The sequence below is a fragment of the Anser cygnoides genome, chromosome 17 (assembly GCF_040182565.1).
Source record: "Anser cygnoides isolate HZ-2024a breed goose chromosome 17, Taihu_goose_T2T_genome, whole genome shotgun sequence".
Taxonomy (NCBI): domain Eukaryota; kingdom Metazoa; phylum Chordata; class Aves; order Anseriformes; family Anatidae; genus Anser; species Anser cygnoides.
Window position 1 is genome coordinate 8,701,858 of NC_089889.1, and position 26,429 is coordinate 8,728,286.

A 26,429-nucleotide genomic window follows, 5' to 3' on the forward strand; every position below is an offset into this window, starting at 1 on the left:
TTGAGAACTAGAGACAGGAGAATTGTGTAAGCATTTAAGACTTTTTTTTTTTTTAATTCACATTATAAAATTGCAGGATGCTCTATGCATACAAATAGATCAGCAGGAATCAGTTGGAAGTCCACAGGGCCAATTTTGCCATGAGAAAGTGGTGAGATGATTTGAGGAAGGAAAGTCCTAGTTAGTGCTAGGAGGTGGGGGAAGACAAGCTGCAAACAAGGATTTCAGTGTTCACAGGGTGAGTTGTGCTTTATTGGATCAGTAGGTTTTGCAGAATGCAATTTTGGAGAAGACCTGTGGACACGCTGGGGGAGGGAAAAAAAAAGCATAATGAGACAGAGTGGTAAAGTGAGCATGCATGTAGATGTGGGAGAATAGGAGGCAAGTGGGAGTGAGGTTGCGCTGAGCCATGACCGCGCCTGCGGTTGTAGGTAAAGCCCTGGTTTCTCAGTTTGAAATCAGGAGGGAGAACGGCCTATCACAAAACTCCTTCTGCGTGTTCTGCAGAATCAGGAAAACACATTAAAGAGCCCAGCATCCTGGTCCATTTTGTGTTGGCCGTTTATACCAGGGGCAAACCAGACTGGCTAGTTCTGAATTGGCGCTCTTGGTATTTAACGTGCTACGCTGTGTCAGGGCTCGTTATCTTTGTTGTTCTGGGCAAGGCAACGCTGACACCTTCCCTAAGTAAGAAGAAGAGAAGGAAGAACAGAGTTTTATCCCAGATTGGTAGGTCTGTGTTGTCCAAGTGTTTGGTGTGTTTCTAATAGTTATTGTCAAAAATTCCAAAACAACTTGACATGTTCTGGGGGCAGGAGAAGATGTGGTCTGTCTGTTTCCACTTCAATATTTTGTGATGTCTTCTCTGTTTTTAATTTGTAGGCATTTATAAATGGTAGATGTTCAGAACCGTGTTAGAAATTTTAAGTGAAATGAACTTGAAGTTCATTAGAAATCTTGTAGAAGAAAACTTCAGCCTAATTTGAGGTCAGTTCTGTGTTTTTTTATGTCGTGGTTGGCTGGGGAAAGAATGACTGAATGATTTTGTCAGGATTGGTAGAACCTATGTACCATTTATCTACATTCTGACCTGGCTCCTTTGTACCCACTGAATAATCGTTGATTAGTTCAAGCTCTGTAACCAGAAGATTATGACTATGCTGAATGCCATGAACCAATATATTTTCACAGTTAAGGAAAATGGCCTTAATGGAAAAATACGAGACTACTGAAGAGTCAGTAAAGCATCATGGGAGCTCTTTTTTGGATATATCTCCCTCAGAGACTACGGATCAGAGTACTTGGTGTATGGCACTGCTTGGGGCATGGAAATGCATGAGCCTGTATCCGTGGTGACTTGCTCCTGTTGGTTCTTGCCCACCGCAGTGGCTCCTGTAGCAATCTCTGCAGAGGAGGTGCCATCACACAGCCAGCTTTGCTGCTCTATTTCCGCGCAGCCTGCCATGTTGGGATTTACATCTCTGGCCTGCCAGTTTAGCCATCTGATCTAATACATTTTCTCTCCTGCAATGGGCCTATGTGACTGAAGCTGTGCTTTGACTCCTAACACCTGCGTTAGGCCCTCAGATTCCTTCGTCCTCTGACATATGAGGCGCGGCCAGATTGGCTCCTGGCTGGGGGAGCTGCCCCTGAGTGCCTGGAGGCAAAGCATCCCTGGCGTGCAGCTGGGCACCCGCTGGTTAGCAGCGGCCCTTGGAGCCGAGGTGGCCTGCCATGGTGGCATACACTGTGAGCAAAGCCCCGTGGTCTGCCTTTTGCACTCTGATCCCATGTCCCAGGTGCCAAGGGCTCGCTACCAAGCTGCAAGTAGGTTGCAGAGAGGGAGAGAGCTCTGGTGTTGTGTTGTGTAAATGTGTGATGCAGTCTTAGGTACAGAAACGTTTCTGGCCTGGTACTGTTACACAGTGTTTATGCTCCTTGCGTGAGATTTGACAGGTCTGCTGTTGATAACAGTTTGACGTTACTGAACAAGACTCAAATTTGAGAATAATTGGGAACATGCGAAACATTCAGGATTTTTTCATTTCTTCTCCTTTTTTCCAGTTTGTTTAGGCCCCCCACCTTTCACTTCAACAATTGAGGGTGTTGGTTACTTCCTCCTGTGTTTATGTAAGAAAAGCTTTTTATAGTTCATTTTTCCAGTTGGCCTATGTACTTCCTCCACGGCAGCCTAACACATCATTCTTCCCACTCCCTCCCAACCACTGAAGCTAATGGAAGACTTTTTTTTTTTTTTAATTATAAAAATGGGGCTGTGGGATTGGAAGTGGTGTTTGTTCCTACTTGGAAATGTATTTTTTGACAAACTGTATTTTGTTATTAGTAAAGGAAAAGCATGGAAGGTAGCAAAGAATAATCAGCCATGTTTTGTTTACAGGACATTTAGTTTGAACTGGACATTTCCAGATCAGTTTTTGTTCAGCTGTAAATCTACTTAGAAAAACAAGAGTTCGTCAGAAACATGAGTGGAAGTGGGCTGCATTCTGTTTTTTGACAAAAGTTTCTTAATGCAATGCCAAATGTAAAGAATTTTTCAGTATAATCCATCCCAACTTATGCAAGGCATGCAGGAGGGGTGAAGGCGCTGTAGGAGCTCCACATCTACCCATGATTTTCTCCTGTCTGGATGCGTCTTGCACACCAACAGCACTTGAGCCTTGCAAACCAGGATCTGTGCTGGAGGTCTTCCGAAAGGCACATCATTTGCACCAAAATGGGAGAAGGTGGCCTGGACACTTCCCCTTCACTGTTCTCCAGGGGCATCACTGCTCAGGACCGCATGCACTTCGTCCTGCTTAAGGACAGTGCCGCATCTGGTTTACCAGGGCTTTACTCCTGCTTGCTGAAAGTTTTTATCACCGTTTGTCCAGGACTGTTATTTAGCCCCCAGATAGAATTATTAATATTTAATACTACAGTATTTTTCCCCCTCTATGACAGACAGCTTACTGAGAATATCTACTGGGAATATCCTTAATTTCCTATAGTTTGGATGCTATTTCTCAATAAAGGTTATGTTTTGGAACTCATTTTACAGTTAAAATATTTTTGTTTGTCAAATACAATCTTGAAAGGTTTTCCAGCACTAATACAGATAACCTTCGTCCGTCAGTGGAGATACGTGTGCAGATGTAGCCCCTGTCTAGACTAAGTTTAATTTGAGGTAGACTGAACTATCTCACTGCTTCAGTTCTTTAATATTGTTAGTCTCTATATAAGTCTTTGTTTTTCCCAAATGGCTAGTTTTAAAGTGACATGGTAACTCTGACCTACATGGGACAGGAATTCACTTTTTCTTCTGCCATAAACTAGCCACCAGCTGCACTACAAACTAGCAGCAAAAAAAAAAAAAAAATTAGATCTGAGGGATGCAGAGCCTGGACCTGAGAATCCTTGCACCTTAAATCTCATGTCTCACCCTGGGACATTTAACGTCCTGACAGGTCATTTAGCCCCTCTTGGATTGTCTGATTACTCCACGGAAATAACATCTTAAAGGCACTTGCCTATTTTATTGCTCCATTGCTTATTTTATTGCTCCATTGCTAAATTATTGAAATCAACACTTAGCATTTAATTACAGTTATTTTAGGCCATAAATACTGCATAGTGGCTGATGATGTAATTGGGCATTTTATAATACCTTATATTTTAAAAATTACAGGCAAAATCTCTGAAATTCATGTCTTCATGCTTGTGCCCATTAAATGTGGTTATCATTATCTAGTGACGACATATGTTCTTCCTAACTAGGATTCTCTCCTCTTTCATGCCGATACTATCTTCGTGCTAGATTATTCCTGTCCCTAGAAGCACCTCGGGGCAGGAGTGGGAAATGAATGTGTCCCATATGGCTGCTTTGGGCAGCAGGTTTGGGTCTGGGGACAAAGGAAAGGAGAGGCAATGGGGTCTTCATGCGTGATCCTTCCCTTGCTATGAGCAGGGCACGCAGAGTTGGGGAGCAGGGCCATGCCTTCCTGTACTACGGAGCTAGCTAGGAGTGATGTGGGAGTACGTTTCATTCAGAACGGGTGAAATTATTTGTTCTCCCATGAAGGAGGAAGGGAGCCAGGGAGGAACGGTGTCTCTGAGTCACCCGTTCTTCCTGGAGCGCCTCCTGGGGTGGTGCCACTACATGCAGCACGATACAAGACTGAGCCTGAAGGCTTGAACTAGCTGATTGCAAATATTTTACAGAAGTCTTATTTTCTGGTAATTACTTTAATATGATTCAGTGTCTTCTCTTTTGTCTGATCTTGTTGATGATCCTTCATGCCTGATCCTCCCCCACTGCTGTGGGAGCCCAGCAAGCCTTCCCACACCATCTGTGCCATTCCTGCTCTGTTTCTCCTCTTGCTTCAGTGGCAGCAAGCGGGTACATTAGAGCATCGTTGGCAGTGTTGCTGCTTAATACAGTGGACCTTGTAGTTTCTTGAAGTTTCTATCTTGTAGAAAAATGACTGATCCTGGACCTGGTCTTGCAAACCTGGTCTTAGAGCTTCTAAGCCCCCTCAGATGCTATGGGTAGAGTGGTTTGCAGACTTGGGGTCATGGTACTCTTTTCCAGTTGACATTCGTTGTGATAGCCTGAAAGGAGAGCTCCTGTGGAAACCTGGTGCTTTGCTCCTGAGGCAAGTGTGTATGAACCGAGTCCAAAGCAGCCAGTGTTGAATGGATATGTGGAGAACGGCTGGGATTTAGGTTCCAGTGGGTTACCAACTGTATTTACTAGAGACTACTAATAATAGTGAACAGACTCATTCCATTCCCACATCTCTAGGGTTTTAAAAATCCAGCAGAACCAGCAAAATATCTAAAGCTTAGCCAGTGAAATCTAGCCAAGTTTTGTAAAGATTACAATGGTAGTTTCAATTAAATATAAATCGTGCACTTTCAATGTACAATTTACTTAAAAGGAGTTATTTTGCCAAACCATAAATGTACCAATAACTGAACCAAAGAAATAGCAGTTTAAGAAATCTAAGTTTATAAGGTTTAGAAAAAACTTTCAGATATTTTTATTGCTTTTATTTAACCATGTGATTCATATTTAATCCTGGTTAGACTTAATTTATACATACATATCTTTATAGCAGGCTGTACACTTCTCAGAAGCGAATGACTGGTCTATGTTAGCGCATTTGTTCAACAAGGGGCGGAGAGGGAGAGGTGTAGAGTACAACTCACTTGCATAATCTTTTGCATATATGAGAAAAAGTATGTCTTACATTATACCTACAAAAAATACATGGGTACTCATAATTCATATTATCCCGTAAAATTTAGAAGAGCATTCTGAGACTGTAAATGAAGGTAATTTATGTATAAAACCTCATCCATGAAGAATTTATTGCTATAGTAGGTATAATATGCTTTGGCACAGACTTCTCCCCTGAAATTAGTACTTGCAGATTTGAAAAAGGAACATACCTCGCAGGTTAAATTATAATCTGGTTTTATAGAAAACACATTATTATGAAGACTTTTGCATTTGAGAGCGCTAAAGACAGTAAGTTATTGTTCCATGGCTGTTGCTCACGGATGTGCGTAAACATCTTCACTATGTGAGCAGTCTCCTTAAAATCCACAGGGAGAGGTGGTTCTTGTGTCCTGTAGATTTTTGCTGGAAGACTTGGACATGCAGTGGCAGAAGTGAGGCCAAAGCAGGGCTGAGGTTGTATTGTGGCATTGTTGTGCCCAGTGTTGGGGAGATTTCGGCACCATCTCCTCAATGCTTGTGCAATGCATGCAGCTGGAACAAAGATATATTTCCTTCTAGTTGGATATGATTTATTTTTTTTCTTTTGAGCTTACATTTTGTGTATGTGCTTTTATAATTGTCTCTTTTTGACCCAAACACTTTTACATCCATGAAAGTTAATGATATGATACTAAAATCAAGGGAAAATAAACAGCCTGTTGCTACTACAACTTTTTCAAATAGTACAAAGTAACCTTAAAATAGGGAGTGATCTGGTTAACTGTGAAATATACCACTTAAATGCATGTACCTGGGAATAGAGAGGAAGAGCTGCTAGCATGATGGGATTAGAGCAAGAGAAACTACAGAGTTTATTCCCACAAAAATGGACCAAAGCTACTGAGCATGGATATAGAACAGATAGGACCTTTAAATTCTCCTCTGAAAAACACACAGTTGTGTAGGGAAGCAGTCTATTAGGCTTAGATGGACAGCGAACACTATCAGTTCCTCTGGGATTTAAACTAGTAATTCTAGGAAGTGTAGGTGTTTCAGGAAGTGCTTTCCTAAAATACGGTGATATTTCTTCCGGAGATAGGTCCTTGGACAGTATGCTTACACTTAGCCTTTTCTCTGTTGGCTTGCCCTACAGCAGAAATCCTAAACTACTGAGAGCAAAGACAGCTTCCTCTGCCAGGTGTATTAGACAGAATTGCATCTCTGAAGAAAGAAGTAACTTCTCTCTTTAAAGTCACGTGATTTTTGAGGTCACTGAAGATTTATCACATCAAGGTATCGTTTTGCTACTAAGGAAAGCCTCAGTGAGCTTGCATCTGAAGTACTATGTTCAATTCTTTGCTTTTCCAGATGGATTTAGTGGAGTTAGAGATGATACTGAAAATTACAACTGAAATGATCAAGGGGAATGGAACAACTGTCATTTGAGGAGAGAGAAAAAAGGCTGGTACTCCAGTTTTGAGAAAGACAGATTTATCACTGGGGTTTACAAAATCATGACAGTGATGAAAAAGCTGAATGTGAAACTGTTGACCTCCAAATCCTGCAATGCAGGAACTAGAGGGCACTCAATGAAGCCAGTAGGAGATCAGGTTTAAAACAAGTAAGATAAAATATGCCTTAATTTTCTGAAACTTCAGATAGTGAATTTGCTCCCACAGGAGGTAGTGAAGGCAGTGGTGGTATCAGCAGGTTCAAAAGGGATTAGACAATTTCACGGACAGCAGGACTACAAATGGACAGTAAAATTACAGTGTCTTGTAACTTCGTTAATGTAGCAACTGTGTTTGGGGAAGCCTGGGAGGAATGGACTACCAAGCAGTCAGGCTTCTGTCTTTTCCCTAGCTAGCATCTCTAAATACCGTGCTGCTGCTGGAAACAGGATGCTGGGCTAGACAGACCACTCGCCTGACCCTGCCGGGCATTTTTTATGCAATGCTAGCACCATTGTATGCTTTCCTTTGAACGCTCTGATTTCTTGCCAAATTCTTATAATCAAGAAAAATTGGTAGCAAGCATGTTAATACTACATTGTTAATACCTGAAGTATTAATGTGCTTCAAAGTCTGATCCATTGATAATCAAATGCCTGCCTGCTACTATACATTACTAACATGGCATTTATTTGGAAAATGTACAACTTGGAAAATGAATTTTAAGTTTGTATGTAAGTTTATTTATTTTTCTTGGCAGTGAGTTTTAGTTATCTGTGAAGTGAAAAGCCGTCCAGGTGCAGTGAAGCTGTATGGTGCCACGAGTACTCCAGCAGGAAAGTGTGCAGGACAGGTATGCAGGAAGCTGAGTAGGAGCAGTTCCTTCACGCTGCCATACTGTGCGCTACTGAGATGTCTTTGTGCTGGTTTGAAGTAGGCCAAGCTGTGAAGATGAGACAGAAGAGGGACTTTGGGCTGACCACGTACATGGGTGGGGCCCAGAGCTTGGGACTTGGTCCCCATTCCAGGCCCTGGGCTTTAGTGCTACCACGGAGCTGCAGTGTGCAGCCCTGTGGGCTGGGGCTTCCTCCTCACGCACTGTTTGGTGCCTGCCCCCTCGCCTGATCACTCAGTCAAAGCCAAAGTACTTAGGCTACTGCTTTTTATATAGTACCTAGCCTTTTCATTATTTATATCAATGTATTTGAAAATGTATTTGGATATTACTTCGTTATCATCTGTAGCATTTAGAGGGGACCTGCAAATAGTGTAAAACAACACTAATTCATTTAAGTATAGTATATAGAAAAGTTCTTCAAAAAGTTTTGTCTGTGTATGTCTTAACTTTTTGAAACGTTAAGCATGTCAACAAAAATATGCTCTGTTTTAATTAGAGGATGTGTTGGATTTGGGGTGTTTTTTTACATGCAGACTTTTGAGTATTTGTGTCGCTCCTCTACTCTGGACACTTTCAGTAGAGACTCTTACAAAAGCCATACCGATGCAGTTCAGGTCAGTTCATTGTGTCTAAGGAAACTGGTAGTGGTGTTCTGTTAATGAGAAATCCAGTGTAAAGAAATCTGCACTAGTGGTCTCAGATGTGCTGTTTGGAAACATGTTTGGGGTTTAATCAAGAGAAACAGGGTGCTTGGTTCTTAAAAGTGTTTTTTTTTCCCGTTTCAGTTAAATAAATGTTAACACAAATAAAGAGCTTAAAACTGTCTGACTAAAACCTCAGCTAACTGAGTCCTGGTTCTGTGAGCATTTTGATGTAATTGTCCTTTTTGTTTTCCAGTTTTCCGGGGAGGTACTTCAGCTGTAGGGCAAAAATAAACTAAAGAAGCCTTTTAAGTCTTCTTCACACCTAAATGTATTTATGCGTAATTTTAGTCACTGTTTACTGTTTGCAAATTTATCTTGATGTGAAAAAAAAAAGTTTCAGATGTATTGTTCTCTTAGCAAAGATTTGACCCTCATCTTTACAGACACAATTTCACCATTTTCCTATCAGCCTTTAGTTCAAAGGAGCACTTCTAAGCATGCAGGCAAAAAAACAGTTCTATTGTATAAAATAGAGATGTGTGTTTTATATCACGGGAGTTTAGAGAACAATGCAAAGGTCAATTGTGTTGCTTGCTCTCCTGTCACATGATGTGGGTGTGTATATGAATGCATCCCTGGAATTCCACTGTGGGATCTGCATCTTTGAAGCTGATGCTAAAATTACTGCCGAGGCTCTTCCAAAGGCGGATACTGATAGAAGATTCAATGAAATCGAAGGTCGCCAGTCTGGTAGGCGTTGAAAGATACCTGGCTATGATACTATTTCTGATTTAATAATGCGAATGGGAGGCTAGCCCTTTGTAATAATTAGGACTAATTACTGAAGAGGTGTTGACAGATGGGCTAAGAGGAAACAAACTGCCTTTATCCAGTGGCTTAGAGTCAGATTACTAGTCTTGTGTTATCTGTTTCTCAGAAAGTAGAAGCTTCAATCATTCACTAAGTCTTCAAAGGGGAAAGGGATCCTAACAATATACAGGATTTGGGATGAAGCTATGAAATACGTCTTTGACTCAAAATGGCTAAATTAATCTCCTTTCTGTAAATTATCATACTTTTAAAGTTTTAGTTACAGATGGAGAATCTGATTATAGTCTTGAAAAATAAGTGAAATCAATATTGATGACTGTCCTGTTGTTGTTTGTTGTTGCTGCTCCTGCTCATGGATTAGCCTATGCTTGGTTCCTTGCTCTGTTAATAATCTTAATATGGATCCTTTGTTTCCCTCTTATGCTGTGCTTATTATCCACCTGAAAACGAGACAAGGGAAAATACTTAGTAATCTCTCACATTGTCTTTGTTTTATACAGATGTCATATCTGTTTCTCAGCAGAAAATACGTCTGTCAAATGACTACAGTTACTTACTTTTTAGGAGACAAGATCCTAGGTATTTTAGGAAGAAAAACAATTACAGATATAATTGTGTTTACTGAGGAATTACTCATTGATGTAGGATTTCCTAAAAAGTATTTTTTTCTCTCCTTAAGGAGGTGGTGTCCATGCAGTACATCTGGATGAAGTAGACGTGTGTATCTGATATGAATGGAGTTAGCAGAGACATTCAGGGGTTAATCCTTTGTCACTAGAATGAGTGCTCAACGTGACTTACTTTAGGCAAATGATTAAAAGTCCAGCAGCCCTCCATCTTCTCAGATGACCACTTCAAGTGCATTTCTTCCCACCCTCCACCATATATAGGTCCTGTTTTTTCTGAGAAGTACCAGATACATACAGTTGCCTTGAATTGCAGTTATAAGATGAGGTAGCTTTCAATTATTTATTTACTTTTTTAACAAAAGGGGCCTTTTAATTAGTGTTTAAATATTTATAACAGTTTTCTTGTGCTGTAAAATCGGTTATACTTTGATCTAGATTTTCTGGTTTGAGATAATAGGGCTGGTAAAAGTTTTCCTAATGAATTTGGTCAGAACATGACATAATCTGATTATCTGATGAAAGATTGACACTTCAGTTCCTGACAGAATAAAAGTGCAGTACAATAGGGGGGCTATTCAGCACACATTCAAAGTCTGGGAGTTCAAGTTCAGGTACTGCAGAATTGTTCAAAGTTTCAAATTAAGGCGGTGAAACAGTTTTGCATTTTTCACTGTATTTTTGGTCAGGAGTAGTTTATCTTGGATGTCAGGAGTAGTCTGAAGTTACGTATGTAAAGCGTGTGAACTCTGTCCTGGAACTTTTTTTTTTTTTTTTTCTCCATCTCTGTTATTCCTTGTAACAGAGAGACGAACTGATCAGAACATCGCACACGTAGCAAACAGTCAGTAATAGAGACTGGGAACTGAGCATCATCAGCATTCAGCTGGTGTTCAACTTGTGACCAGCTTTTGACTGATATCCTTCACATTTTAATAATTTAACTGTTTAATATATGATTAGCCTTATTTCAGAGTGTTGGAGATGAGAACATATTTAATTAATGCATCCTATATGCTTATGCAAAATGGATGTAGACTTACATGATCAAACTGGCATGAAAGAGCAATTGTGGGTTTTTATCTAAAGCATAAGCTTAGCCTAAACTGTTAAAATAAACATTTTTTTTATTTGATATTCAGGTAATATTTGCCTTGTAAATGTCATTCCTGTTTGCACTGGAATTATAGCGATTCTTACTAGATTTCTAGGGCTAATTTTCTCTCCAATAGCTTGGCTTATCCAAATGACATTTGTTTATACTGTATTGGGTTGGAATCCTAATAAACAAGTTATTAATCAGGCTTGAATTTTGGGGGGTATTTCATAGCATAAAAATACTTCATAATGTGTAACTCTGACTCACATATATAACTCTTAGGCTTTCCTTTGTTTAAATATTATATTGAAAAGGTTATTGGAAAAAATAAAATGTATGTACCAAGTGATATGGTCTTTAGTGAAACACGTATTGAGAATATAAACAAAGGAGGGTGGGTGGACACAGGTACAATATTCTGATATAAATGTATTTCCCACTGTGGCAATTCTGGTAAAGTATTTAGCCTGGTCAGGTAAGCGCAGAATCGTTTTTGATTCTTTTAATGAACATGCATTTTGTGAGTGTGGTGAATAGTTTTCTTTTTCATTCTATGAAATGTAAACTGCCTGATTAAATTAAAAGGAAGTATTTCAGAAAGCACTGTCAGAGCTCAACTTGCAATGCATTTTAATGTAATTGGTTACCTTTGTGAGGTGTCTCACTCTAGGTAAGGCATATAGGGAGTTACTTCACAAGCATTAGAAAGCGTACAGACACAAACACAACAAGTAGTAGTTTAAAAAGTACCTAAATAGTACATTGTTTTCATTGTGTCTTCATAAGAGACGCTACCGAGCATTTTCTCCCACCAAAAATGCAAGAATTGAATTTCAGGGACGTTCTTGTTCAAAGAAACTTGAGGACTTCTAACTGTAAGTGGCAGTATTTTTTACTTCAGGTGTGGCCAAATCAAAATAAAATACACTTCTAATAATTCCGTGTGCAATAAAATATTTGTATGCGTTTCTGTTTTACCACTGTTAAATCCAAACAGAATAGAGTAAGGAATGGTTTAATGTTCTTTGGTTTTAGTTGAATATAAGGTAATGAAGCAAAATTAAAATACAGTGTCTTGAAAAACTTACTGAGATATTAAAATGAATGTAATTTTAAGATAAGTATGAAAATGGGTTTTGGCCTCTTTCTCCCTTATTGTTGACTGTATCGGGCCAGATCCCGAGCAGAACTCAGTGCCAATGGAAATTACTCCATTTCTAGCAACTCTGGACTTGGTCCTGTACATCAGGAATCAATTGATAAGTCATGTGCGATGTATTTTAGATGTATAGGTTAATTTCCTATAGGTTATTTTTTATTATGCAATATCATGTTACATATACATTTCCTTAATTCCAAAACCTCTTAAGTTATATTTCACACTTTGATGAGAAAAGTATAGAAGACAAAATGTCATCTGATGTGTATTGTGTTTCATGTTCCTATGCCCTGTGGGAGGAAAAGAAAAGTAATAGAACAGACAAATAAATAAACGTGGTGTTGAAACTGGCATGACAGTTTCTGCTCTTGCGCAACAGAACTGCAATCAATTTATTGTCTTCATTGGTCAAATGCCAGAATAACAGTATAATATTATACAAGAGTAGATTAATTAAAGTAATTAGAACAGAATAAATTAAATAATCATACAAGTTTGTCATGGGAAAAATATGTGTTTAGAATTAATTAGTTTTCAAATAAAGTGATATTTTAATTGCTCAGAGTTACAGAATCTTTAATTGCAGACACATAATTCTGGCCCAAATAACTTCAGTTGCTGTAACAACTTGATATATTTCTTCTCTGTCAATTCTTTTTAATAGTTTGTTACTAAACAAGATTATTGCAGGAAATGTCTGCTAAAATGTCTGGAAGATGTTTAATTAAGCCCATGCTATCTGAGGACATTATTAGCTCTTGGAACCAAAAGATTTGTAGCTGATGCTGCACTAAGCAGCACCCCTAATTAAGGAGGAAGGGCAGACAGAGCCCTGTGGCTGACAGATTGCTATGCATGGCTGAACTAGAGGCTACTCAAAACACGCTTTTGATGGTCCTTGGCTTATCATTTTTCTGCTAGGTTACCATGATTTATCGAGTGTACAAACTTAAATTCATTTTAGGTCTGATGCTATGGTACAGTGAGGCTGTTGTAGAAATCCTTCTTATGTTGTGCAATCCTTCTTATATTGTGCATTTTCACATTCTTCAGATCTGGCATTTGTAGTCCCGTATGTTTTTTTTTTTTTTTTTTTTTTTTCCTTTGCCATACCTTTATGGGAGGGTGTGTCGCAGAGCTCAACTACTGTGTGCTTTTGTGTCCGCTTGCTTTCTCCAAACAAGGTTGGCTGTAGTTACATCACCGCACTTTATCAAGCAGTTAATGGTTTCAGAAAGTAAAACATATGGGTGTCTTCCCTTGTCTGCAAAGTGAACCTGTTTATGAAACACTAGAATTTCATCTGCTTCAGCTGTATTTCGATGATGTATTTTCGACTCCTTTATTAAAAGCTAGTGCAATGAGATTGTGAGGCAGGAGCTCTCATGTTTTCAGTCCCCATATTTTTTGGCATAAACGTATCCATGATATTTTGCTGTCTCCAAAATGTTTACTTCAGTAAGATTTGCAGTGCCCAAAATGTTTAACTGTGTTAAAAAAGGTCAACCAGCTGATAGCTGAAGGCGAATATGTCAGAATGAAAGACTGAAAAAAAATTATCAGTCCGACACAGTGGGAGTATTAGAATGATTAATGTTTATGTTAATTTATGGCTTTTACATATTGATTAATAGCTTTTTGTTTCAGTGACCAAAATGTGTAAGTGGCAATGAGATCCATATGCTAACTCAGTGTCTTTCAAATAATTACAGTCATTCTTAGTTTTGTTCCCATGTTGAATCTATGTTTTCATATGGAAGATAATTATTATACAGTGACTTTTTAAAAAATTGCAGATGGGAGTATTTGAAAGTGAACCTTAAGACAAAAGCCTAGGTTTCAGTCTTCCTGAAGGCTGCACATTGACACTTATATACATTTTTCTTGCAAACTTCATTACTTAAAATCATAATATATTGTGGTTTAGCATCTTTCAGTTAAGGGATGCTTAGAGACAAAAAAGATGCAAACACTTTGTGAGGAGCTATTATCTTAGTGGAAATCATTAAGAATGTGTTCCATTGCAAGATGGTTATTAGTCATTTTCTTTTCTGCTCCCATAAGACTTCTTGGCATATCACCAATTGCTGATAAGCAATTTTGTTTTCTATCTGTCCATTGACTTTTACAATTAAAATGTGGAAACTTCCATCATTCATTGTGTAAATGTTAGGAGACCAGGCAAGTTTGGGGAAGCTCCTGAGAGAGGATGAACTCCTAACCTCCCTCAAAGTCAATGGGAAATGGGGGTTCTCAGCACTTCCCAAAATGCGACTTTTTCTTGAAGTGTGTTTGTGAGCAGGCAGTCATTGTTAGCCATTAGAAATGACTTGGTGACCATGTAGAATGAAAGCTCTGACAGCATTTAGTGTTCCCAGCCTAGTAGCCCAAGTAGGACAGGGTTCTTGTCAGTTGTAATGCTGCCTGTGTGGCAACAGGCTTATAATATCAGTTAATAGAAGATTGTATACTTTGCATTCTCTTTGACACTGAGGTGTCTCTGTAAGTTTTGCAAGCAAAAGCATTCTATCTAGAAATCTGTCTACACTGTGTAGACACTATATTCTTCAGAGCAGGCACACTAGTGAGTGCTTCCAGTCCACTCTTGTGATTTTTTTTGTTGTGTTAGGTTTCAAAGACAATTACGAATACACATCAGTATGCTTAATTGCTCCTTTGCTTGTCATAGATAGGAGGCAGTAATATGGAAAAATAACCAATTTTAATAGAAAACATTGATTATTCTTACTTCTAAAAATTGAGTGCTTTATTAATACCTCTTGTTGGTTAAATCAGAATTTTCTACAAATTCTAATTTCTGTTTGAAATCAATTTATTGATTCAAAGATATCTACTGATTTCTATTTTCCAATTTAAATATTTTTTTCTTTAAAATTAGCCTTAACGAAATCATTAAATTACAGTACAGCTTATATCTACATTTAGCACCAAAGGTTGCAAATGGAGCTGTAAACTGAAAGAGTAACGCTGGTGTTAGTTGACTGATGAGTGAATTTTCACATATATTCCAAGGCTCTGACCTATGCAACAGTTTGTGTAGCACTCTCACATCCCTTGACCTGTGCAGGCACTTGCTGTATGAGATTTCCCTCTGATTCTGCTTTTACTAGTGTGGGTTTCAGCCTTTGCACACAACAGACATATCATGTGTTTCAGGACTGGGGTCCCTTTCAGAAATCAGGCTGCCTGGCTTTTGATTTGGGATTTTAATTGGCCTTTTCATTTTTCCCTAAATGTTTTGTACGTGCTAGCTTGCTACACGATACAAAAAGGCATTTCTTTGTACAGTCAGTTATTTTTTACCCAGGTGCAAACAGATTTCTTCATAAAGTTGTCTTGCAAGTTCCTTCTTCATTGCTGCCTACATTGCAGCTACCAGGGATGTGATGTCAAAGATGTCTCCAAGACCAGCTGTGCTGTAGCACTGTAATCCAGTGCGGCGCATCGGGTGCTGCAGGGACGCCTGTCACTCTGGCTCGCCAGCAAGAAAATAGTTGGCTGGACAGGGAGTGGCCACGGTGGTCCCAGGCAGCCCTTACAAGGGTTTTTGCTGGGCAAAGGATGTTTCACTGCAGTGAAACCCAGCTGTCTGCAGTGGCTGGAAACTTGGGAAAACTGTTTGGGAAGCTCATACTGTAAGGGCTGCCTGCTGTATTTTAACACTGGAGATTGTAAATGTAATGGAATGAACAAAATTTTTTGTGCTGCATTATTCATTTGATGGGGTCTTTTATTTCCACTGACTTCCTCTACAGGCACAGCCAGTGACCCACTCTGAAAACACAGCTGCGCACTAGAACTAAGCTATGGAACGTGGCAGAGTGTCACAAAACCTCTGAGTGAGTGCAGGTACGCGCAGAAATGCAGGCTAAAAAGGGGCTTTGTATGAATGAAAAAGAAACAGCATGGAAAGGGGGAAGATCAATTTATTCACATCTTTCCCAACTCATTCTTTGCTCTGATTTTTCCTTTGGGAGGGTGGCACCTGGTAGACCAGGAATTTTCAAAAAATAACAGGGATTTCATATATCTGGTTGTGAGCACACCTGGATGTGTTGAATTTTTGCAGTAGTAATTATGTCTGCACACCTGCTGGTTTCAGTCCCAAATCAGTTTGCCAGACATGCCTAGAGAGATTTATTTCCCCTATACCTGAAAAAGTTCTTACCGTGGAGTTTGTGCTATCGTGAATGAGCCTACAGAAAAAGAGGATTTTTTCTTGTCTTTGTTTGAACCATTGGTATCTCAAACTGAACTGTGGAGTTTGCAGGGGGAGGAGGGTGTTTGGATGATATTTTAATAGCAATTTGTTTTTGCTTCGATGTGTGATAGAAATGCTAGTGACAGGAGTGGGAACAGGAGAGTTGCTGAATTCTGCTGGAATTTTTCCTGTGGGAATCTGTTAATGTTTTTAATTCTCTGAGAGATTTTTCTAAGGTAATCCTTTTGACATTTACATATTTTAAATGACTCTCATTAAATAAAAGCTTAACTTTTTTATATCAAATGCTGAAGTGATGATACTGGAATACCACTGCATAGAAATTCAAATGGCTTGACGATTATTCCAATTGCAACCTAAACGAAATAAGCTTCATAAAGGATATTAATAGTGAATTATTCTTTAAATGTTCTGGCATTTAGCAGAAGCATATTTTGCTGTACAAAACCCTTTTAGTGCCCAATGTTTGCTGTGTTTAGCCATTTGCTAACTGAAATGCTGATTTGAACGGCTGGGTTCTCCACTCGTGGCTTGCTTAGCAATTTAATTTGTGTAGGAGCCCAGGGTTTTGCAGCACACCTTGTGAAAAATACCTTCAGTTGTTTGTATCATACTGGAGTGTAGCTTAGCCTCTAAAAGAGGATCCTGCTACTAGCACGGGGAAGGCTAGAAGAAATCAAAAGTAGGACATCTTTTAAGAAACAAGACAAGAGAATGGTGATGGGATATTTCATCTCTTACTGGTGATTTCCTCTTGTGAACAAATTATGCCTTAAGCAAAACCATTCATATATTTTAATGTGCTTACATAGGTGGCAGGAACCAGAGCATGACGATATCTCAGGCACAAATGTAGGATGCTTTTAAATGAAATTTCTTCTGTAGGTTGCAGTTTGCTAGTTCAAGCCCTTGAGCCAAATTTTGATCTCAGACCAGCCTAAATACTAAGTAAATTCATTTAATTAAATTTGCTGTAGATATCCCCAGTTAACAAGAACAGATTGGTCTCCCTGAGGCTAGGTGGAGTTAACAAGAAAATAAACGTTGTGCTAATTAGAGAACTCATTTTCAAACACCTGGGGTTAAACTTTAAAAAGTCCTAGAGATTTAGGTTTGAATGTTTATTTGGAAATAAGTCTTTTGCTTCTAAATCACTTGGGCACTTTTGAAAAATTTACCCAGGGGCTTTAATGCTTACGCAGGCATCATATTTATCATGTTTGGAGCTGTCTGTCTTAGCAAAGCATGGTATAAATATTGTCTGTTAGTATACTGCAGTGTAGTTCCTTATCCATAAAAGTAAATTGGAGACAGTGAGCTGCCTGGTGGTTGAAGGTAGGCTAAATGTCCTATTTCTGAGGCAGCTAATGTGTCAGTAAGAACAGATTGATGCTTTTTCGGGGGGGGTTAAGGGACCAGTGTACACAATTTCCATCCATTTGAGTCCGTGGGGGACTTTTTGCTGATTTAGGTACCTAAGAACTTTTATTAAAATTTTGCTCTTAAGTGACTTGTTTCAAGCTTCTACATCCATGGACATGGAAGGCAGCAGAGATGCATTTTTATAGTTGCAGGAAGAAAAATGAGACACTTAATACTGTTGTGCTGCCATTCATTTGCTGATTCATGATAGGAAGTAATAACATGTCGTATCATATGTCCCATAAAAAAAAACATAGGTTTAATATTAAGCTCACTTTCAAGATTTGCCTTTCTGATCAGTAAAAAAGCAAGCAAAGATCCAGGCTGCAAGGAGTAAAAAGTCACTTGATTTGCTTATAGATTGAAAATATGTTTTCATAGTTGTTGTTGCGATTTTGTTTTTTCCTTGTCCTGTAGCCAGTCTGAAGATTTTTCTGACATACTATCCTTGTAAAGACATGCATTCGTAGTGTCTGTTTCATGCCAGGTAAAACCCTCCCCATAGCCAGGCACACACTTGGTATCTGTCAGCAAAAACTTTTGTGTCAGTAATTAGGAAAATGCTATTAAAAACCTGCCTTGTTATCCCAGGTAGCCTTTGGTTTGACTCAGTTTTGTTTTGTCTTCCTTGCTAGTACAGTAACGCAGGATCGTTCCACTGTGAAGAGGGACCTTCCTTCTCTGACAAGCCACCTAGCTACTACATGTGGTTCTACAAAGTGTCATTTTGAGGATGACAGCATACTGCTGGAGCATCCAAAAAGGTGACCTCTGGTGACAAAACTCGTAATCCAACAGGTTTATATCACAGGTGAAGCATGTTACTGACAGGCACGTGGGAGCTGGATCTCACCATGGGGGCAAACCTGTGCAGCATGTAATCATCTGAAAATTTGCTCCAGCTGAGCATCTAGATCATCAGACACTATCATAAAGCAGATGAGTCAGGGCACTAAAACATGGAGGTTATCCACATCACTAGTACTAAAACATAATTGTGTTTAATTAGGACCTATAGATACCGTGGCAATTAGTGATCTATAAACACTAAGGGTAGACGTGCAAATGAGGTGCAATAGCAAGTGCATCCATTAAACACAATTCAAAAGCTGCTGAGGTGAATTGACAATTGAAAATTGAGCTTTTACCATGTAACTTGTAGCTCTACCACTCTGTTATGGTTCTCTCCAATTCCTTTGCTGTGAGCCAGCAGGCATAAAACCACCTGCTGATCTTACCCTACTGGATTTGGAAAACTTCTTGTTTAACCTGGTCCAATATATGCATGAATGGGAAAGAGTGATTAGAGTTGGCATCAGTTGTGACAAAGCTGCCCTTTTCTGCATGAAGCCAGGTAAGAAAGGTAGAAGCACAAATAGGCACAGAGAATAAATTCACAGAGAAAGCAGAAAAAATTTAAAGGTGAAAACTCTTCTTGTAATGCATGCTATAATGCAATTTCCAATTAATTGCAAATTAGAGTTGTAACAGCTGCTGGTTACATTGCCCTTGCACAAGTCTGGAGGGTCATTTGTCGCTAGTCAGAACACGGGGAAGTTGTCCTTGTCCTCTGGTGACTGTGCAGGAACTGCCTGCAGAGATCCAAACGTGAATGGTCTTTTTTTCTGGTGCAGAAATCCTTTGTAAAGGTGCCAAATCAGTAAGAGTGTGCCTAATCAGATCATACAAATTATCTCTGTTAGTTCATAATACATTGTTCTTCACATTTCCCATGTTAGACTGGGCAACGTGCTTCCCCAAATGCTTGTCGTTTTCTTTGCTGACTTGGGCCACATTTGAACCAATGACATAAAGCTGAAAGCATCCATCTCTATTGATTCTTTGGGGAATACAAACCCCTTGGAATAAAATGTATAACACAGTAGTCAAGTTAGGGTGAAATAATGCATTTCTTTTCTTCAAGTAACCATGCTTGGAACCAAAAGTTCAAGCACTTGAGAAGAATGGCAATCCTGTGTAAAAATGATTGTAGCTCAGATCTCATCTGAAATTCTTTTCACTGCAGTGATCTTCTGCAAATGGTTGTGGGTACAAAGCTGAGAAATGGCATTTTATGGGGTGGAAAGGGTAAGACTTGCCAAGAGGCTAAGTGGAATGATAAATTGCTTGCCCACTGAAATTCTGGATATCCAGTTTCTTGCACTTAGTACCTGTTCCTTTTTGCAGCAGGGAGAGCAGCTGAACAATTTTGTATTTACAAGTATGTGCATACACAGGGACAGCTCAGCACTTAGCTAGTTTAAAAGGGAATCATTACCTACTGTCAAAAAGCAGATTTGATAGATGCTTGATCAGTCAGAGTTAGGAGGAAATACTTCCACAGAACTTCATGGGAAATAGAAATAGCATCCAATAATGGCAATTTGAAGAGGAAGCTAACTAAGCAAAGCAAATGTCCTCGTCAGAATATATTTAGAGTTACAATTTCACATTAGGCTGTCTTACCCTCTATGATACCTGTGTCATCTTGCTCCCCCAGTGCATTGCATGGATGGCTGCGCCACCTCCGGATCCGCAGTTTGTGCTGCGAGGCACCAGTGCTGCAGTCCACGCTCTGCATTTTTCCTGTGGAGGCCAAGAGCCTGATGTCCCCATTCTTTTCTCTGGGTAAGTAAATCAGGATTTCTGGCTAAGCTGAGCATCATACAGACGTGTCTTTTGAAAATAAAGTATATTATTTAGATAAATTATATCTGGAGAAAACAACAAAATGCATGACTGGCGAATGATGGGTGTGTTATATTTGTATATACAACTTCAGTATTAAGGTGGGGGGGGAGGAAAATATCGGATAGTCTTATCAGATTGTGTGCAATGGTCACGCTAAAAATAATCTGTTGTTACTGGCAGGTCTGAGAATGGGCTTATCAACGTCTGGAACCTAAAAACACGCAGAGTAGACAAAGCACTGGATGGCCATGGAAGAAAATCGGTCTGCTGGGTGGAAACGATGGATGGTAAAGACAGGCTCCTCAGGTTAGCAAAGGCAAAAAGCAATGGAAATTATTCTTGCTTCTGTTATGTACCTGAGTTATAAAAAAAGGAATTTCTTATTTCTGGAGTCTGTTCAACGCGTATAGAAAATGTACAAAAATACAAAAATCCAGAAAAGATGAAGAACCAAAGGTGGAAAAAAAATATACAATTGATTTCTTTATTTACGCATGTGGCTACACCTGTATCATAAAGAAATTAATTCTATCCTTTTTTCATTGTAGTTTCATTGGGTCTGTAGCATCCTTGTACTGAGATCATGTGAGGTCTCTGGGTAAAGGAAATGAACTTGGATATGAAGTTAAGTGCTTCACAACTGGTTCTCAGGGAATATCAAATTTGATACAGTTTATAAGTAGAGGAGAGAGGGAGAAAAAGTAGGGAAGGAAGAGAAGAACCAGAGGTGGAATGGTGGAAAATGAGCAAGAATGCTGAGTTGCACGCCTGTGTTGCAAAATGTCTTGCGTTCTCATTTAGTGAGGGAAGGTTGGGAAGATTTGTGTACTTTGGATTAGACAGGTGATCTAGAGTAGAGTGGATGCCAAAGCGTCTGTATGACTAGGAGGTGTTCTGACATGTTTATCTAGAGAAGACATCTCTTATAATATACAGTGGAACTCATTAGCATTTATATTTATCTACTTAAGTACAATTATCAACACTCTCCCCCATAAAATCCTATTGAATGAGCATTGTTTGTATAATTATAGTTTTTCATTACCTCTATTTTTGGTGTATATTTATAACAGCTCACATAGCAGTACAATTCTAGGACAGCACTTACCTGTATTTTTTGTTAGTCTGTTCTAAAACTAAATCACCACAATTTCTTGCAGTACCACATTGTTTGTATGCCCAGTACCACAAATGTTTTCAGTTTGTCACTCAGCTGAACAGCAGATGGGAGTTCCTGTACTGATGTTGAAGAAGCCCTAATTGGTCAGATTCGCATCTACCTGTTTTAGTTACATACTTCTGTCACGTGATGCTGCTAATTAAAAGAAGAAATAGATGAGGGATTTTTGATGACTCTTTGTCCCAGGTGATGACACAAGGATAGGCATCCTGTGCTACTTACTGTAGTCTGTGAACTGGGCAAACAAGAGCTTCTCCGCAGCGGTAATTTGTTCCAGAGAAGTGGAATCACACAAATATGTAGCAACTGATGCTGCGCCCTTTGAGTGGCGTCCTTGGCTTTACTGCTTGGGACCAACCCATGGACTTTTCTGTGGCATGGAGAGGGGTGCACGAGTCTGTGCTTGACTGGGCTGCACTCGTACATTGGTGGTGCCGCTGCAGCCACCATTTTTTTCTTTTTTGGATGTTTCAGCTGCAGTGTTTTATTGTGTAATTCCCGCTGCTTGCCAGTGCCTCACCTGTTGTGTATTCATACACAGACAGTTATAGCAGTCTTCTCTGCCCTCCCTGTGGCTGTGGAAGTTGACCACTGAATGACTGTTGCTTTTCATTTACCTTTGTGGTCTTTCTTGTCTTGCTATTTGTCTTTCAGCTGTCAACATGCCTGATAATCCCATTTCATTGCTAGGGTGAAAGAATATTAAATGTGCTATTCTGTGGATACTTTTGATTCCCTTTAAATTAGTTCTAATCAATGTTAACATGTAAGTATAATGAAAATATTCAAATAATCATAAAAAAAAATGATAAATATTTGTACATATAGCACATCTGTGTTTGATCAAGTGTCTCTTTGTAAGAAAACATGGCTAACTGTGACTGCCATGTATCTGACTGACTCAGGTCCTCCCTCCCGCTGGTAACTTTAAAACCTACTGTCCCGTTTTGCAGCCAGTAGGAGCGTAGAGTCTCAGTGATACCGAGTTAGCACACGTTTCATGAAAGACCCTATTAATAGACATACAGAAGCTGTATTAAGCTCAGCCCTTACTACATGTTGAAGACCCAAATTTGAGATACCAACCTACAGGAAGACAGGTTTTCTCAGTCCTGCTGCTCACAGAACAACTTGTTTTATTGTAAAAGCCAGGGTCGTGACCAGAGGATCTGTCTGTGGGACTTAGCAGAGGGACGGACTTCAGTGATGGATTCTGTCTTCACGGAGAGTGTGGGATTCTGCAGATGTTCTCTGTTAAAGGTGGCACAGGGACGCTGGCTAATGGCCATGGCAGCCAAAGCCCTGGACGAGGTAGGAAATACTTCTTTTTCTGGTGCTTGGGAGATTGCTTTTTTTTCTTAAATTGGAAAATTCTGAAGAAAGTTCAGGAAGTTCTTCATTGCTTTCAAATACTCTGCTCAAGAGAGGGCAGCACAAGGAACCTTCAGGGGTTCTAATCACTAGTACCTGCCAGGAAGATGACTGAATTATATAACTCATGCTCCAATAACAAGGATACCACCCCAAGTTTTGTCTGACATTTAAGTATTTGCAGCTGCTGCTGGTCTTTCATGTGCAGGAGTTTTGAAAACTCCTCTGGTGCTGCTGCTGAATGCTGTTAAAGGGGAGAACAGTCCTTCTGGGGAACTAATGGTCAGAAAGTCTGTCATCAGATGGCGGTACTCATCTTCCATCTCTAGCTGAGAGTCGTGTCTGGTGAGAAAAGGGGAGGTGCAGGTGATTTGTAATGCGATACGTGGTCTTTCACCTCAGGCTAATTCTTTAACTGGTACTTCGGCTGGAAATAGTTGAATTACTATTAGCGGCCAGAGGTTTGCATGGTTTGAAATAATTGTAGGGTTCATTTCAGTTCCTACTGGATAAGTCCACATCTAATACCCATTATCACACCAATCATTGACTGACAGCTTTATTGGCAGTTTCAACTTCTGTTTTGTAGAAATTGTATTTTTTGTTTTCTTTGAATTACTATTTGAGGACATTCTGCAAAAATAAAATAATTCAGATGCTTGACATCAAAATACCAAAAATACAAAAAAAAAAAAAAAAGAAGTGGCATAAATAAATAAGAGAAATATTGTAGCTTATTGCAAGCTGTCTGTGAATGTAAAAAGTCACGAGCTTTTCTGAACCCTAGGATGCATATCTTGAAACTGAACGTTACACTTTCTATATACTAAGTAATATGTGGGAAGGATGCCTGTATTGCAAGAAAATAAGAACTTTTTATTGTTCAGAAACTAACCATATATTTAAGTACTTTGTTGGATCACAGCCAGAATGCTCAGCATTTTACAGAACCGAGTAAGCCCATAAAAACAACCACTGTATCTGTAGATAAAACTACTCCAAGGCCCAAATATTGTTGTGATCAAGCAAGGAACTACCCTCCCTTTTACAGAAGTGTTCAATAATACTTTACTTCAGCAAAATTGAAAAGTGCACTCTTGTATCAGGTGGAGAAGCGTTTGTTTCAGGCAAAGAGTACACACATGTTCTGTTCATGAAGAATTAAATAGTCATCTAATCCGAAGAGGAGATGTTTTACCCCAACGTCTCTTACAGCTCATCTCTGTTTTATTTTCATTTGTTCGCTTGGGTCCTGCAAACTGATAATGATTTGCTGTCTCCTGAGGTAAAAGAATCCCACTCTGTGTATGAACCTTTACATTAGAACTGTGTCAGGTTTCAATAAATTCACATACTCCCATAATATATAGTGCTTCCAAATAGGCAGCACTGTGTGAGACACAGTACATTTGCAGCTTATGATTAAAATTAAGACTTAATAAGTGTTTATGTTTGGCTGGTGCCCAAAGAAGAGTAATTTTGTCTTAAAGCAGGTTCAGTCCATAAATAATGAGATCTGAACAGGCATTTATTTGTTCATGATTGCATTTAAATCACCAATTATGAGTTACACGCACTTTTCTTGCCAATTTGCCAGAAACATGTTAAAAGCTTTATTAATGTGAAAAAGAAAAAGGGTGTGTTTCCTTGTGGCCAGTTTTAGCCACCCAGGAACACTATTAACCTCAGGCAAAGGAAAATCTTTCTCCTATTAAGCAAAACCAATATAAACACAGAACTTCAAGTTTTAGGTTACAGTTGTCAAAATATATGAAATAGTATTTATTTCTAAGGCTCAGTTGCCTCTAATGCAGACAATCTCTGGAACTGTCAATCTAGCACAGGCAGCTCATGCCTGACTGCCTTTTGCAAAAAACTTTTCTCATCTTTGTGTTTTTCTTTGTCCTTTGAAGCCCAACTGTAGCCCTTGTACCAGTTCTTCCCTTTTGAATCAAGATAAAGCAAAGGAATGGCTTTTTTATTTTTAACCTGCAGGAGTGCATTTATCCCTGTGTTTACCCTTCCTTATTACATAAAAGTTACAGTTTTGGTTTTCTTGTGATCTAGCAAGCAATGCCCTTTGGAGAGCCAGTGATGAAAGACACGAGATGAGAGCGGGTCATCTTCATATTTATAGCCCATTTCCTGTAATAGCTAACTTGGTCGTTATGTTGATAGCAAGAAGGTTGCCAAGAGAAAATCTTTTGTTAAGAGCGTAGCTCCAAAGAACCAGAATTCCCAGGTGATCAGACTTTGGTCTGTTAATAGGTTTGGTCTACACATCGGATGACTCTGTGCTGTAGTCCCCAGCCCTCATATCTGGAGAATGATTTCCTTCTCCATTGCTAACTGGCTTTAGAAAGTGTTCTGTATATTGTGTTTAGTACATTGTCGACTTGCAGTCCTAGAGTGCAGCTGGCTTTTGGCAGGCTAGCTGACAACCTCTAGAAATAGGAAGATGTTCTGGCAAGCTTTGAACTAAAGGTATAGGATTGGAAAGCCATTGCAACTGCCGTGGTCTTGATTGATGGCTCCCAAAGGAGCCATATTTGTGTAATACCTCATCTCAGATGCTTAAGGAAATTCGCATGACTGGGGCTGTTCAACAGCACTATTGGGCTTTTGCGCATTCAGAAATAGCCCAGGATGGCTGGTGATGCTGGATTTATCAAATATTTGAAGTCCTTTATTTTTATGAGATAATGCAGACCATTGTTTATTTAATTAAAATAAAACATCACCTGAGTGATTAAGTATGCATCTGAGAAAGAGCAATATAAAAAGAAATGTTCCTGGAAGCAAGTTTTTGATAACTAAGAACTTACCTTTCTCCATAGTTCCAGGCTCAAGAATCAGCCTAGAGACACTTTCGTGTCTGTCAAGAGACTCAAAACCTTCCAGTGCCAAACTGCAAAGGCAGACTCCCCTGATCTTGCCTGCTATCATCCTGAGGTGGAAATGAGCTACTTCCTTGGCAGAGGAAGGACTTCTTGCCCCGTGTTTTAAAAAAAGTAAAAAAGACAGAGCCATAATTCATTACCATCTGCGCAAGCAAAAGTAGAGGCTGCTATGTAGACAGAGAGCAGGTGTTAAATACAGTATTGTCTGACCCTTCAAAGCAGGGTCAGACAATATTGTAGTAAAAATACCTGTATGCCATCAGTGCTGCAGTTTGCATTAGCAGATGATTCTGGGGTTTAAATTTTGCTATTTTGTGCATGCATTCAGCCAGTAAATAAAGAAGTCCACCATAGATAGCTAGATAAATAGTGGCTATGTATCCACACAAGCTCTGTGTGGATATAAAAAGAGATAAGGGAGAGGAAGCAGGGAAGTGTTTTCAGATTAAGCGGTCTGCAATATTATCTATTGTGTGCATAGCATCATCGAGTCTATGTGAAGAAGACTGTAAAATACAGACAAAAACAGAAGAGCAGAAGATGAGGATGCGTTCTAGCAGTTCTGCCTGGTCTTTCATTAAACAATGCGTTTATTTAGATAGCTGTAGATTCCCCTACCGCTCCAGCTTAGCATGTATTCCCCAGTTTCCTCCAGACGGTTTTTACTGGAAGCGCTTACACTAGCCTTAATCA

At 39.3% G+C, this 26,429-nt stretch overlaps 1 protein-coding gene across 13 annotated transcripts in view; it reads left to right on the forward strand.

Annotated features, from left to right (window-relative positions):
* Positions 1–26,429, forward strand: part of GNB1L (G protein subunit beta 1 like) — a 43,117-nt gene that overhangs the window by 4,804 nt on the left and 11,884 nt on the right. For 2 of the 13 annotated variants that reach the window (XM_048063902.2, XM_013173527.3), the window contains exons 2-6: positions 15,706–15,799; positions 18,230–18,358; positions 20,095–20,222; positions 20,466–20,591; positions 22,614–22,776. In XM_048063902.2, the coding sequence (XP_047919859.1) occupies positions 20,107–20,222; positions 20,466–20,591; positions 22,614–22,776 (405 nt within the window). In that variant the 5' untranslated portion in view covers positions 15,706–15,799; positions 18,230–18,358; positions 20,095–20,106. Of the gene's footprint in view, positions 1–5,003; positions 7,526–13,024; positions 15,800–18,229; positions 18,359–20,094; positions 20,223–20,465; positions 20,592–22,613; positions 22,777–26,429 lie in introns of those variants that run through there. The other 11 variants (XM_048063906.2, XM_048063905.2, XM_048063908.2 and 8 more) reach the window with 9 other exon arrangements.